The 15,741-nt window shown below is 44.1% G+C and overlaps 1 protein-coding gene across 4 annotated transcripts in view; it reads right to left on the bottom strand.

Moving 5' to 3' along the window:
• Positions 1 to 4,569: 4,569 nt before the first annotated feature.
• The window catches only part of ZNF423 (zinc finger protein 423), a 224,111-nt gene continuing 212,939 nt past the window's right edge, over positions 4,570 to 15,741 (bottom strand). For all 4 annotated transcript variants that reach the window (XM_084214896.1, XM_084214897.1, XM_084214898.1 and 1 more), the window contains one exon: positions 4,570 to 5,156. In XM_084214896.1, the coding sequence (XP_084071022.1) occupies positions 5,127 to 5,156 (30 nt within the window). In that variant the 3' untranslated portion in view covers positions 4,570 to 5,126. The remainder of the gene's footprint in view (positions 5,157 to 15,741) is intronic.

Raw genomic sequence — 15,741 nt, 5'->3', positions numbered from 1 at the left:
CTCAGCCAGGACAGCACTTGCAGGTGCTGTTCTTGCCTGGCTGATCCCTGACAACATTCCACAGGGACACGGCGCCCCTGCCCAACCTAGACTGTGCTTCTGGAGGAGAGGAGATTGCAGAAACCTCCCTGCTTTAGGGTGTGAGCCAAAACACAGAGACCACTTATGCAGACAAGGGGAAAAATCTTCACTGTTCACACGAGAAAGTGATTTACACATTAAAAGCCTGATAAACACACCAAACCCCAGTCTAGTCTTAGACATTGGTCAGAGTAACTGGTACGCTTTGGACACGCAATGTGCAGATTTACAGAGCAGAATTTTCCTTAATGCCCCTGGGAGGGCAGTAAGGTTGTGGAGGGACACACCCCTTGCTCCCTGACTTTTCCCTGCTCAGTAGGATGATCTTGCTCAACCCACTCAAAGATGTTCAGCACAAAGTGATCAGTCACCCACTCCCTCAAATGGTCCTCAAACATCTTTTGTCTGCCTTTCTCCTGAGAAGCAATTGGCTAAACATTGCTTTTTCCAAAATTTTGAGGCACTTGACTGAAGGTGGTGATCCTTGATGAAAGTGATGGATCAGACAAGAACCTACACAAGCATCAAATAGAGCACAAATGTGTAAAGCTGCCTACATAGAAAATAGGCGCTGGTTGCTACTTCTTGACTAAGTATCTCCATGTGTTTTGGATGTGTGGGTATGTAGTGAAGCTAAATGCAAAGATCATTCAGTGCATAAGGGCTGGTAGGGCAGACTGCTACAAATACAGGTCCTTTGTTAATCTATTGTTTATATGAATTTATATTTCAGTATTTTCCTAAACATGAAGATATTAAACTGTCTGTATGAAATTTCATTACAGATTTAGAATTATTCATGATCTCCAACACTGTACTGGTCCTAATGCCACTTGGATCATAAAGTGACATTTTGCCTAAAGCCCATCCTCAGCCAAAATTTCAGCAATTCTGGTTTGCACTTACCTGAGAGTGATCCATGTTGCCCACACCTTGAACGGCCTGTGCCAGCCCGTCTGCACCACCACCACACAGGAGCTGCAAGTTACACAGATAGGCAGGGAAACATCACAGGGATTATGGAAAGGCTCTCCAGCCTGTTTTCAATGCGTCATAGCTATTGAAATATAGCTGCCTTTGGAGCCAGCAGTTCTGACTGCTTTCCAAATGCCTTCAGCAGCACTTCTTGGCCACTAAGAAAAAGGGGGTGAAACCTCAGACATGTACCAGAAGCTGTGATATTATCTTTTTTCCACCTGCAGTTAGGCTCTGTTTTCCCTAGGAGCTTTTAACGGATACAGGAACTATATACTACCCTGGCAAAGCACTCCCTGGTGTGATTGCAACTATGGCAGCAAAGCTGTTTTGTACCAGAGCAGGGCTGCTCTGCTCCTGCTCCCCAGTGGCACCAGCAGCACAGGAAGCACCAGACAAAGGCCCCACGTTGTGCTGCAGAGCTCTGCCCCCCCAGAGCCCTGCCTGGCAAGGCTCCAGTCCCTGGGAAATGGGGTCAGACACCAGTCCTGCACCCTGGCATAGGCTAAGGATCACCTCTGTGAGCTGCAGGTGTCCAGTGTGTCACAGATACAGCTCCATGGCAGGAACAGAAAAGTGGGCAGCTCTCCCTCTGCTTCTTTGCAGTAGCTTTTACCCCCAAACCCTAATCTGGATTTCTTTGGCCCCTAAGAAAGCAGTTATCAAGACAGCACCATCCCTCGCCATGTAATGATGGCTGTTCATATGGGCCTGGTTATCTCAAAAATACCACAAAATAGCCCAGGAGATTCATGGCAAGCCTTCTGCACATTTGCCCATATTGTCTTAGGAAATAAATATATTTAAGAAGTGGCATTGGTCCATTGGTGTTCAAATATTACCCAAACACTGTAAGAGAAGAAGAGGACCACAGCTATTTTTCCTAGACCTGGGGGCACAGTCCAGCCCCTTTCTCCAACCTGACCTGGGCTGCTCATGAGTGAGAGTCATATGCCAAAAGGGATGAAGAAGATGGAGCAGGACCCCAGGACCCCAGCCCTCACTCATGCTGTGCAACCGCTTACCTGTCACAGCACATGTAGCAGTTGAGATGCCACAATACAGAGTACCACCGTACAAGATCAGGAAACTTTAAGCATCCACCCATCCAGAGTGACACCCTATCACTTCAGAAGGCTGCAAACATCTGCCCTTCTTGTTCTTTAGCCCAGCCTTTTATCCCCTCCTGTTGCTGCACTGCACCTGTGTGCCCTCTGCTCCCTTTGGTGCTGGTCAGTGCCCCTGGGCACTCCATGGCTCATTGCTGTCAGTGCTGCTCACCTGCTGCTCACAGCTGCACCCACTGGGGATGGGGCTGGGCCAGCCACACTCCCAATCACCACAAACTGGGTACCTACACTTACCTTTCAAAGGCCAGGTGGAAAACCAAACTATCCCTTTATCTACCCCTGCCCATGGCACGGTCAGGGTTTGGGACACATGAAATATGAGCCTAAGCAGTGCTTGGCACTGCTGGGCTGAGCAGGTTCCCAGCACCCTGACCCATGCCCACATTTTCACTAACAACATGGGGAATATATGCAGCTCCAAACAGGATCCCCATGTGGGGAGTTCCCCATCTCAGCACAGTGACTGTGCACCTCCTTTTAACAAGTCAGCAGGGAGATGCTCAGACAAAGGCATGTGCTTCAGTACAGCACTACTAAGGCAGCTCTCTGAGCTGCATGGAAACATCAGTTCAACTCTTGGGATTCACAATGCAGTACCTTTTCCTGAAGGTAGAAAACTACATCTTTTTTCATTTCTGAAGGCTTGCCAGGAAGTGATCCAGCATAATTTCAAACCAGTGTCAGGCAGAGAGCCTCCTTTTTCAGTATCTCCATTGTAAGAACCTGGTACCTTTCTTTCAGCATGGAGAAGATGGCACATGAGCTCTTTCTACAGCAGCTGCTGTACATTGCCAACTTTTCTTGGAAAGGCATGTCTATGAGCCTGTACTGCAAGACACTTTTCCATTTCCCATCTTAAAGTAGTACAATTGAGTTAGGAACATGCTTCTATTATGAACAGGAATAATGAATTGGTGATTTCATTAACTAATTTTTCAGCCCATAAACATCTGTTCTGTGGTTTAGAGAGAAATAATCAGGTTGAAAGTTAACACTCTTTTCTAGAAATGGATCATTTCAGTGTGATTTTGATGAAGAAACAGTGAGTTAAGAATAATCTAGATGCAAACAGAACTGTCCTCTTTGGAATTGAGAAAAATTAAGAAAAGTCATTCCTAGCTTTGTTATATTAGGGTTGTGAACTTCTCACAAGCCACATTTGAGCCTAAACTCTGACTGTCCATTCTAGCAGTGCTATTTCAGCAGGAATAAAAACCATCTATGATTTATCTCAAACAGGACATTTTTTTTTTTTTTAAACTTTCCTTAAGTTAGGACTGCTCTGGTGCTTCCTGCTGTAAAGATGACCCCACTTCAGTTGTGCCTGAAGTTGTGCTTTGATTGTAGCCTTCCCTTACTGTTCTGAAGAAACCATGTGTGTACAACAGGACTATCAACATCAGCAGGGATCTAAATTGCTGAAAACATGGGCTGCAGCATCAACAAGCTGTGCCACCCTTGCACTTGTAAAAGAGCTCACTACATAAACTAATTTAGGCATTGACTATATGTCCATGAAAACATATTTCCTACAAAATATCACTTACATGCTCCAAGCCCAGACATGGCCCAATGACAACCAGTTGTGCTCAAGTTCAGTGCAGTGATTTTGAAAGGCTCTGACTGTGCACGTTCCCATGCCACTGTCTTGCAAAGCCTTGTACTTTGTGGGAATGGGTAACCACATCATTTCAGCTGTCACAACTGCTGAATATTTATGATAATTATGATTCATTTCAGCTGGAGACACCAGGAGAACTACATCTTTCTAACTTTCCAAAGGTGTTCACGATCCTTAAAATTACTGTTTCCCTGACGTCCTTACCATAAGATAAGGTTAAAAAGAGTAAAAGAAAGTCTGGCAATTGGCTCTGTTGGCACTTATACAGAGCTACAATACCTGGGGGTCTGGGGTGGGTAAAATTTGCAGCCTCCTGCTACAGTCTGCAAGGCCTGATCCAATATCTGTGCATTTGTATACAATGCACAAACTTTTTTTTGTATTGAAACAAAGAAGCACAGAGATATGGGCAAGGCAGCTGTAGGTCTGGTTCTTCTATTCTTGCTGAAAAATTTAAATTATTAATGAGTATTATAAGCTAGCAATACCTTTTCATACTACATATTCTTACCTCACTTTAACCTACCGTGGAGCCAGGGAGGTACATCCAGAAGCAAACACAATACCAGGCACAGAACCATGGCTTTTGCTTTCCCCCCTCCGGGGCTGCAGAGTGCTCTGTGCCATCAGGTGAGTGATCACTGAGATTCAGCCACCCCAGCAGCAGCAGCAATGCAGGGGGCACTAACAGACAGACAAGCTCTGACGCTAAGCTCATGTATTCCCTTTATTGAACTGTACTAGTTATTGCAATCAGATTAAGTCACATTTATAAAGCAGACCATCCAGTTGCACTGAAACCGATTATATTCATTACATAGTTTTAATCACTGTCCGGTGAACTGGCAAATCCAATCAAAGCATTAGTCTTTAATTAAAAAATTAAAAAGAAATATTCAGACAATAGCCAAGCAATCACATCACAATGCACAGTTACCTAAAATTGCAATTAAAAAGCAGTTAACAAAAAGGAAAAAAATCACACCTAATCTTTAACTATCAATATAATACAAGAAGCAACAAAGGGCAACAGCATCAAAGCAGATTTATCTAACACTATAAATTCAGTCAGAAGCAGAAGCTCTAAAGTACACTAGCTGAAGCAGGACAATAAAAAATACTGAGCATGGAATACTTTTAATCTCTTCCATTAATATTCATTTCCAGCTGCTTATAATAGCAGCGCCTCATGGCCAAATCATTAGAGTTTTACATCTGGGTTGCAAATGACACTTTGATTGGATGTAATGTTCAAATGGTCCTCCCCACTGTGCCACCGTCAAGTCTTCTGCAGAGAGGTGTCCTGTAGTGCCAGTGGCTCACTGTGCGTGCTGGCTCAATGTGTGGTTCTGGAAAGACGAAAAAAGGAGACATGCATGAGGGGCAGAATAATAGAAAGCATGCCCATACCCTCCCACTCAGTACCATTTATGCAGAGCTCAACATAAAAGCTTCTCAATTATTACAAAACAAAATGCAATAAAGAAAAAGTACTCATAAGTAACAGCTGCCAATATGACATATTTGCTTTGTTCTGACAGATCTGTTAATGCTGGCATGAACTTAGAAAAAAAAATGGTACAAGCCAAGTATAGTCATGAAGGTTTCCTTTTTTTTTCTTTCTCCTTTCAATACATATAAAGAAAATGGTAACTTCATGGGCAAAAAAACTGCCTTTAGGGATTCCCTTCACTGTAACAATTAAAAAAATAAAAATCTGAATCGTGAGGGAACCCTTGCCATATTTTACTCTTTTATTCTCACTCGTACCGGGTGCAAGCACTGGCAGCAAGAGACACCAGATTGTGACACACACTTCTCAGTCCAAGAAATACTTCGGCAATAACAGCTGAACCGCCAGCTCAGGCACCAGGGTAATATTCCCAGCAGAAAAAAGGCTGGACATGTAACCCAGAAGTTAAATCTCTTTAAAGAATATACTTTTCTCTACACATTCCTTTCAGCAGTTTAGAGTCTCTTTTGTTCCCTTTTTTCCTTTTGGTAGATTTGTAGTAGCCTCAATGTCATCCCAGTATCTCACATCAGAGGATGCTGACCTGTCTTGCCATTTTGTGTAGGAGCCAATAAATCGTGGAGCCAGCCTCGGAAGCGTATTTTTAGAGCAGTACTGATTCACCCACATTTTGTGTTCTGACTAAAACCCCAGTCTTACACATAAGCCTAGCTTTATTTGTATGATTATCCAATTATCTGAGCAACTAGAGAAGTGGTTCATGGTGAGGTTTTCTTGAGCTGAGTCCCCAGCATCCCCAAATATAAAAATTCATTTGTGCTATTTCAAGCCTAAGCAATTTCCCTAGTCTCCATCTGCCTAATAACAGAGCCGGGCAAGTCCGCCAGCTTGAAGAATAAGTTTTTAAACACAAAATGAATTTTGAATCAAATTATTTATTTACAGTGATGAAGCTTTATTTTAAAGTAAGATATTTTAACTTTTCATAAATCATCTGGTCCTTCTACGCTATCCACAGCTGATCACATCGTGATGAGGATAAAAGAGCAATCCCCCCGCTTAATCCAGAGACGATATCTCCCTGATGGAAATCGCCCGTGGAAAGAGCTGGTGGGCGGCGGGCGGTGCGGGCCGGCGGCGGTGACCCCGTTTGCGGCAGATCGGAGCGTTTGTGGCCCGTGCACTCCCAAGCCGTGACCGCCAGGTGTCAGAAGCGCTGCCGAGCTCCCGAGCCGCGGCCGCAGCTCCCGGCGGTGCCGGGCCGGGCTTTGGGCTGCGCGCCGAGCCGGCCCGCGCGGCGGGAGCGGGGCAGCACCACGGATGGTGGAGCCCTTGCGAACGAAATCCCAGCTGGGAAATCATAAAGTCACTGTTCAGCATAGCACCGGCCCTCTCAGACACCCCTGCCTGTGACACTGAATATGCAGAACCACAAATCAGAAATTCGCCAATTGACAGCTGGAACTGCTTTGCTTTTAGACAATTTAACACCACCAAACACAAAATTCAATGGATTTTTTCCTTTGATATACATGGAAATTTTCCTGGCCTTAAGAAGGAATGACCTTTGCAGGGCTGGGTGTTATTCTCAAGTCTAACAATGACTTTATGGAGGAGGATGGATGGAGCCCTGCACACACAATAGCAGCACTGACAAGAAGCTTGCCCACTAAACCTAGCTGGGGAAGCATGAAAATGTGAAAGAATACACAGGCTCCTCTGTGCTCTCACACTCCTCAGCATTTTAACAATGGCCATTCCTTGTGCACTTCATTATGGTTCTATTTTTAGGTCACCCTGAATATCAATAAAAAACCCAAAAGGTTTACCATCTTCAAATTGAAAGAAGGGCTATTCGTGGTAGACAAATCCATACTTAGTTAGGCAGTGTCATTTAAAAGATAATGCACAATCAGCACTGGATGCATGACACACAGCCTACAGTCAGGGAACATGATTTCAAACTTGTGTGGCTGCTGCATTGATTACACCAGGCAGGTCAATAAAGGAATGGTATGTGGCTCTAAATCTGATAATGAAGCTTTTATTGTGAGCCCTCCCTCCTCAAACATCAGCTAATAACATGTTCTGAACATTCCCAATACAAGAAATACGCTGGGTTTGGGATCAGAATTTGTCAAAGGAACAAGCAGATTGTACTCAAATACTGCAGCCATTTAGAGCCGGGTCAGGGAGGAGCAGAGAAATCAACTGTGCCATAGGGCTAGGAGTTAAAAAATTACATTTTTCTTATGCAAATCTTGATTTTGTCATAGTATCTTGGGAATGTACCATTTATTCCCCAAGTATGCATTACTGACAATCAATATGCTGGCTAGTGCCTGGACCATGCAGTTAATAGCTAGAGCCAGGTTTTACACAGGGCCTCACAAACAGGTCTGTAATACCTATGGATATGAGAGCCTGTGTGCTCTGCATCCTTCTCCTGACTTTCTGAGCATCTCCTGCTCAAGCCACGGGCACAGATGCCACGTCCTGCACACCCAGGTGCCAGTGAACATTGGGTGAAGGCTAAATAACTACCACTCTGTGTGTTTGAAAGTCCCATGAGAACCTCTCTGTATCCTCTGTGACCCATATAGGTTTCTCACATACTAAAATGTATTTCAAAACATGCCTTCCAAAAAACTAGTCAGGCAACTTGTCTCCTATTACTAGCAATTGTCATTTCCTATCTTCTTGCTTCTACTCCCTGTGCCCTGTGCATCTGCAGCTCATTGGAATTGTGCTCTGCAGTTGTCAGAAAGCATCTCGCCCATTCAGGGCTTATGTCTCTTCTCTCACATGTGTGTTTTCTATATTTGACCCATTGTTTTTCAAATACCTTTGTTAGGCACTTTTTTGTGTGCCCAGACACAGAAAATTCCCCTGGCTGACTAGACTTTTGGAGTAATTGAAAATCAAGTATTAAGAATGCCCTGTGCCTTAGTAGGAACAGTTTTGACCCCAATGGAGCCACTGGGCTGTTCCAGGTAGCAGAAGGAAATAATAAAGACCAGGAGGAAGCAAGTGCTTTGAAACATGTGATACTACAGGAGTGCTGCTACCTAAGCAGCCTAAGGAAACTTCACCCACCTTTCCAGCAGGAGGGTGGGCTGGCTGAAAACAGCACGGGTGTGATTTTTCAATTCCAGAAATTAGAGTTAAAAAAAAAAAAAAAAAAAAAAGCCTTAATGGTGGTTTCCAGAGGAAAATAGAACAGCCACAAAAATGCAGGCCCTCCAGGAGCACTCCTGTGTGTGTGCACATGCCTAGCAGCTCCAAGGCCATCCATACACGTGCCTGTCTGGGGCCAGCAGGAGGCACGACATCATTTGGAAGCTGAACAGGAAAAATGGTTCTTCCCAGCTCCTGTTAGACCCCCTGGTTTCCGCACAGCTCACAGCTGATACCCCACTGAATACATCATTCTGAGACATTATTGCAGCTGGAAAACTCTACAGCAGCACTAAGTCACCTGTCAAGATCAAGTAAGTCACAGCTTATTTATAGGACAAGGTTGGAAAATCTCTTCTTTCCTTAATAATCATGCAAAATTCCATTAGCTATGTCAGTGGGAAAAATGCAACTACCCCAAGTCTTGGGGCTGTTGCAGTGTTCAAGTAGAATTTTCTACTGGCTGCACAATCCTCAAATGAACCATTTATGGAAGTGTCTGTGATCAAGGAACTGGGTGATGGGTTTTACAGGAAATAAAAAGATTTCAAAGAATGGTTAATTATTGTCCATGTAGATATTGATTGTTCTCCACATCTTCCCTGGAGACACCCCCTGCCTGCCCTCTGGATGCAGACCAAGCCATTTGTGCAGGACACCCACAAAGAACATTTCTCTGGTTTTTTACATGTTTGTGAAAAGACTGGCATGACAATCTCCATTTTCAGAGCTCTGTGTCAAGAAGGAAAGCATCAGGCTTGAAAGATGATCACTTAAAACAGTTCAAAGAACTCTTACAAGCTATATAAAGATTGAGAGAAAAAACACACAAAAAGCAGCACATGATGGAGCGAAGCTCCAAGCCAGGCAGTCAAGCTGGGAGTCTCCCACACTGCAACGACACTCACTGCCAGCAAGTCACAGGTGTACTACACAGGAGCAGGTGAAAAAAATAAAATGCAACTGTGAGGGGTGTGATAATGGTTTGGGGCCATAACACATCCAGTCTACAGTGCCATTGTGCATCTGTTATGGATTTAGACATTTTCTATCAGCCATTTACAAATACACTGTCTATGTGCAGAAGCATATACCCCTAAAAGACCATATGTTATACAAAGGTTAAGAAATGGCCTAACAAGGCTGGTGATACCCTACCCTCAGCTGAAATTTGTAAGCCTTCTGCAGTGTTACACAGAAACTGGGACTCCAATGAAAGGCTACAAAGCCACTCTCCCCTTCCAAACGCCACTGAAATGAACAGAAACCATTCCTCAAATAATTTCAATAGAAATTATGGCGATAATAGATTCATGTAACAATTGGCCAACATGGAAATTAACTGTTAATTAGCCATTGAGTGACCTATTAATCCCAATATTTTTTCTCAGGGTGTGGGGTGTCCTCCAGACTCAGGTAAGAGCCCAGGTAGTTTCTTTCTGCCTCTCCCCACCTCTGAGGGGGTTTCTATCAGGTTTCTATCACCCCTTCAGGCACTGTCTGATTCTAAGCCCAGAGATCGGGGTCATGGCTGGGGACCTCTGGGACTGCGTCTCCTCCTCCCCATTCTCTCTCCTTTTCCCTTTACAGAGCAGGGCTGGGAAACAAGAGAAGCGATGCCTCCACTGACTGCCAACATGCACAGCTTGCCAGACAAAAACTAAACCTTAGATTCAGGCACTGACTTGAAGCAAAGGTTTGTCTCACATTTGAACATATATATATATAAAGACAAAACAAAACCTCCAAATGGCTACAAACAGAAGCTAGAGTGTCTAAATATTTATGAAATACCATCTGCAGCAATCTTTTTTCAATGTTTTGCATCTTTTGAATTCAAACTGGTCCAAAAATAAATCTCTCAGCTGTTATTATTCATTACATATCCATAAGCACACACATGTATGTGCACAGGTACTATTTTTCTTTAACAACAATCTATAAAGAAAAAAAGCTTTATGCCTTGACTTTATAAAAGGATTACTTTAGGCAGAGGACACAAGATGACCCTTGTTTTAGCATTGGAGATTATGCTCTCTACAGAAAGCTGTGAGCCTTAAATTGGTGCTGCTCTAATCCTAAACTGGAGAGGCATTCAAGGGATGCCATGACCCAGAAGAGCAAGAGGGGGAAAAAAAAATTAAAAAAAAAAAAAAGACACACTGAAGGAGGAGGGTGGGAAAGGAAAGAGAAAGCAGAAAAGAAAGGAGAACAAGCTTGCTTTACAGTTTATAAACTGGTTATTTTTAAATTTTAATTTCTGGTTTCTACTTTGCCTTTGCTATCAGGCTCTAAAGAAAAATCACCTTTGCACCCCCTTGCAGTTTGTATGTGCTTATTTTTAGAACTGTTTGACAATTATCCAAGGGTCTAAGACTAACAGATGGCCTGTCTTAAAGCCTCATATGTTCACTAGTTTGCACTTCTGACAAACAGTAAATGTACTCAAGAGTGTGCCATAAACAGGGCTGAATGAATACTCAGAACACAATTTAGTTAATACACTTCATTAAAACTGATAGTGGTAACCAATGTTTCCCATAAAAGCGGGTGTTAATTGCCCTTCCAGTTGTTTCAGGTAACTTATGCAGTGACATTTATATGTTTAGATCATAGTTTTTCAGGCAGCACAGTATTACTTCTTTCCTTTCCCTTGGTATTTCACCCACTACATAAAATGCTTGTAACAAGTGAACTCCAAGTTATCATGGTATGCAATAAAAAAAAAAAAATTGTCAGGCAAGACAGGTTCACATGTCCCTTCTTTATTTGAAGAGTCCCTTGAAATGGAGGTAGAGGCAAACGAAAGGTGGCACATCCTTTGTGAAAGGCAACGGCTGCCTGTGTTACGGCTTCCTTCATCTCTGAGCATCTGATAACTTGCCATTCGTCAGTCAGTCCCTGTGTCAGCACACTTTGAGATGGCACTTCAACAAATGCAGGTAGAAAGCTGTCCTTTACAAGTTATTGAACCAGGAAAAAAAAAAATCATTTTGAGTGTCTAAGAAAATATGCCTGGAGGTTTGGTGTCGGCTGAAAAGCGAAGTTGCCCGTTTCCAATGGAAATAGCTGCTTCTGAGTTACTCTGATGCTTGCACGTGATTACTCCAGGGGTAAATGCACCTTTCACTGGAGCTGGGACACAGAAACGCTCATCTGTGCCGGGACTGAGCTGCCCCTGGGCTTTCTGTACGCACTGGGGAGGATGAGCAGCCTCCCTCAGTGCCTGCTCACCCGGGGGATCCCCTCAGCCCGCCCGAAACCTGCCCGGCTCCTCCGGTGACCGGGACCGGCACTTCATCTGCCGTCCACGGGAAGGTTCGGAATGCGCAACATTTACAGTGGGACGGAGCCGTTCCACACGTGACAGCCCAGAGGCTGACTGCTTTCCCTCAATCACTCCTTTTCCCCCGCAGCTGCCGGTGCGGCTGTGCAGGGCCCGGCCGAGCCCCGTCCCCGCCCGGCCTTTGTTCCGCAGCGGGGCCGCTGCAGCCCAGCGCCGCACCGCCTCAGTGCGCGCCGCACCGCCCTGCTTCTGCCCATTTCAACCGAGTCTTGGATATTGATAGGCGTTTCTGAATTATTCTGGTTTGAAAAAATATCTTTCGATACGAATACTTTTCTTGGAGTTATTCTTCCCAGCGCCAGCTTCCTCATACCCACTAAGAATTATTAGATGATATATGAATTTAATTTCTGTTCTAATTCACGTTGTTTAGTCCTAACCAGACTTCAAAAACTCACCTAACATGCTTTCCACTTTCCACTTGAGACTAATAATTTTGTATCATCAGTCTTCTAGATCTGCTATCTCTATTCTTCTGTAAAACTCAGAATAAACCTAGTTGAGACTATTGCAAGTGAACTCCAAGCACAGCCTAAGGCTGGCATGGCCTCTTGTATTCTATTAAATGCCTCACCAAAAAGTCTATACGCTTCTTCCAAAAACACTGGGTAAAACACTGAAGCACAAAAGCAAACTGAAGCCTTTGGGAAAATCTCCTTACCGCAGCACTTTGGAAATAAAAAACACTGAGGAATACATTATTAAGAGATAACCAGAGTCTTCTGTTAGAGAAACTAGCTGTAAACACACCGTGATTCACGGAGGCACCCAATGAAAACAAGGAGCTAATAATACCTGTCCTGAGGGACCACACGCTCCTGAGAATTTCACTCAGAAATGCAAATTTATCAGCATCCTTGTAGTCTCCAATATGCCATGCACAAGATCAAAAATAAGCTGAGGGAAGAACCTTACACTTCTTAAATATAAAGTGAGAGGGACAAATTTCTGTTGTCAAAAGCGCATGAAACCATAATATTTTTAGAATACCTTTGCTCCTGCCTTAGCCCCACTGTTACTCCCTGTCTGGATTCCAGAGCCATTTCTGATCCCAAGAGCAGAAAATGGTTTGCAGGATCCCAGCACAGTGCTCTGCTGACAGTGGTGCTGCTTTAACCTGGGCTTGGTCAGCCCATGTTTTCCTGGGAAGCTGGTCCCACAGTCACTGGGGTCAGGGCCACCTCTGCTCCTCCATGCTGTGTCACAAACCCGGCATGCAGCAGCACCAATGCCTGTGCCCAGCTTTGAAGTGACCCTCCAAAGCTGTCCCTGACAATGCAAACACTCACTTCCAGTCTGTTTTCAAACCTAAGCTATAGTGACCAGAGAAAGCATCTTCTGCCCACAGGGACACTCCTTTGCCCATGCTACACCAAAAACCCCAATGCACACCCCAGTGCTGACCTGTTTCCAATCTACTTACAGGTCCTACTCAGGGAAGCAATGTTTCAAAATTATTTTCAAGAGGTAAACCATTTAACAGGAATTTTTCTTAGGTTTACCTCTCAAAAGTATGAAATTGCTGATTTCTTAGAAACCAATCCAAATCTTATCTTATTAATCCCTCCTTGATCTAAGGTAAATCATATCACACAAGCCAGTTAATTGTTCACTTCTGTGAGGGCTGGAATCATCATTGTGGAACATAGTGTGACTCCTCTAAACACCAAATGATTTTCTGATTGGGTCTTTATTATAGGACCAGGTCTTTTCAAAAAATACTTAGAGCAAAAGTGAAACACTTTGCAAAACACCTTTAGAAGTTAGAATGCATAGGGCAAAGGGACTGAGGGACTGTTTCCATTGGAATATAAATCAACAAAAGCCAGGAAATTGAGAGTTGAACTTAAAACTTGCTCTGCTGCTCTCTGGTATGGCAAGGGTCACTGAACACCATCTGATTACTTTTTGTTGTTTTTCCCCTCTGCACCAGCTAGGTATTCCTGGTATTAAGGACAGTATATAACAGTTTCTGTCTCAATTGTGAATTTTAATGCAAATTAACAGGGCCAGGTCTTACATTCATAACTTAGGCAACAACTTCCACTGAATGATGGGAGCTGCAGATGATCCAAGTTCCTTGGGCCAAATAAGCAAGTGTGGACATCCAGACTTGACACAAGCAGCACCTGCCTGCAGTAGGACCACTAATTCCTTTAAGAAGCAGCAACTAAAGTAAAATTCCCTCTAATGGGATACTGATCTGACAAATTGTACTGCCTTGTGTTATGGATACACTTTTCTTAGGGGCAGATAAATATTCCTGTCACATGGCACCCACACACTGCTCGTGCTGACAAAACAGCTGGTCACTGACCTGTTGCCTTGGACATAATGGTTGTTATTGCTGGTTTCTAATTTCAAAAGGGGAATAAAAATCCTCCAATGTAAGTAGCTCTGCTATAAAATAGCAAGGCCATAGTTACAGAAGTGCTTTACATGCTGCCCCATTAGTGTAGATGCCACCAGCAGAGCAGAGGTCTGCAGACAGGGTTGTGCTTAGCCCACTGCCCCAAGGAATTTACCCTGGAGGAGCTAGGAGTGTGAAAGAGCTATGCCCAATTTGTTCTTATAAGTAAAAGAGGGGACAAAACACCACCTACATGAGCCTTTTCCTCCAAGACATCATAGGACAAACCAGGAAGGCAACATTGCTATGGTATGTGTGCAAAACAACTGGGTTAAATGGGATTTTCCAGCCATAGCTATTCCATTACAACAGTGTCATCAGTCTCAAGAAAATCTGCTTTTTAAACAGCAAGATGCCACATCTTAAACAATCCTGATTTCATGCAAAGACTAAGAGCATGTGCCAGCCCCAAAGGAGGACACATTTTTCAGAAGTAAATATGTTCTAAACAACCTCACTGCTCCTTTTGGAGACGCAATAATGTAACACACAGCTGACAGATATGCCATACACAGCCAAACCTCAATGCCCATGGCAATTTATTCAGGTTTAACTGCGCAGCAGAAACAAATGAGGAGGCTGGGTGGTCAGGCAGGAGCTCTCCCCCAGGGCTGGCACAGTGTGGGCACTGCTTTGGCCATTCCTGCTTGGTGCAAAGCCAAGGCAATGGGGTTCTGGGGACAGGCTCTGCATGGAGGTGACCTCTGGGTGTCCATACTGCCTGCCCAGGATGTGGCACAGAAGGCACACAAAACACTCTGCAGTGCATCAGCTCGAGCACAGCTGAGTGATAAGCTCAGGACTGCTGCTGCCAAATCTGGTCTGGCTCATGCAGAGCTGGGGTGACAGAGCCTCGCTGAACCCAAGCTGACCTTGCACAGAGCCACGAGCTGTCTCTACACTGATCCCATAAGCACATACCATCTCACTCTATCATCTAGATTTTTCCAACAAAGCCCCATCACCTCATTGAGGATAGACAGTTTAGTATCTCATAAGTTATTCCATTACCATGAAGGGAACATCAGGTTGGGTCATTGCACATGTACACCCAACCCTGCACCAAACACTCCCACCCCCTTCTCATTTTACATAAGCAGAACAGGCACAATATTGAAAGAAGTTGAATGGTTTTTCCTTTCTCCTCTGGTCAAAGGGATGTATAAAACTACTCTCAAAATACAATGTTAAAGCAGGGTATAATTACACAAACAACACTATATGATTGAATGTACTTCTTTGGAAGGAACTACAGAAGAAGCAAACAGCAAGGCTGTTCCAGGCTTGTTTTCAAATCCCTGAGATGAGCTGGACTGAATACTGACAGCCTTCCTGACAGGAGCATGGAGGTACAGGCAGTGACAGCCCTATACACACAGCCAGGTGCAGAAAAGCAAGTAGACCACTGACTTTCTAACAATTCCTTATCGTTTTGTTGTTCTCAGACCCAATTTTTTCCTGGCCACTCATCATGCTTGCTCCATGTATCTGATCTCACAAAAGAATGAGAACAGGTAAGGCAGGGAG

Source organism: Fringilla coelebs, assembly GCF_963513975.1.
Source record: "Fringilla coelebs genome assembly, chromosome: 14".
NCBI lineage: Eukaryota > Metazoa > Chordata > Aves > Passeriformes > Fringillidae > Fringilla > Fringilla coelebs.
The sequence above is the reverse complement of the archived record's forward strand: the minus strand, read 5'-3'. Positions and strand labels throughout refer to the sequence as shown.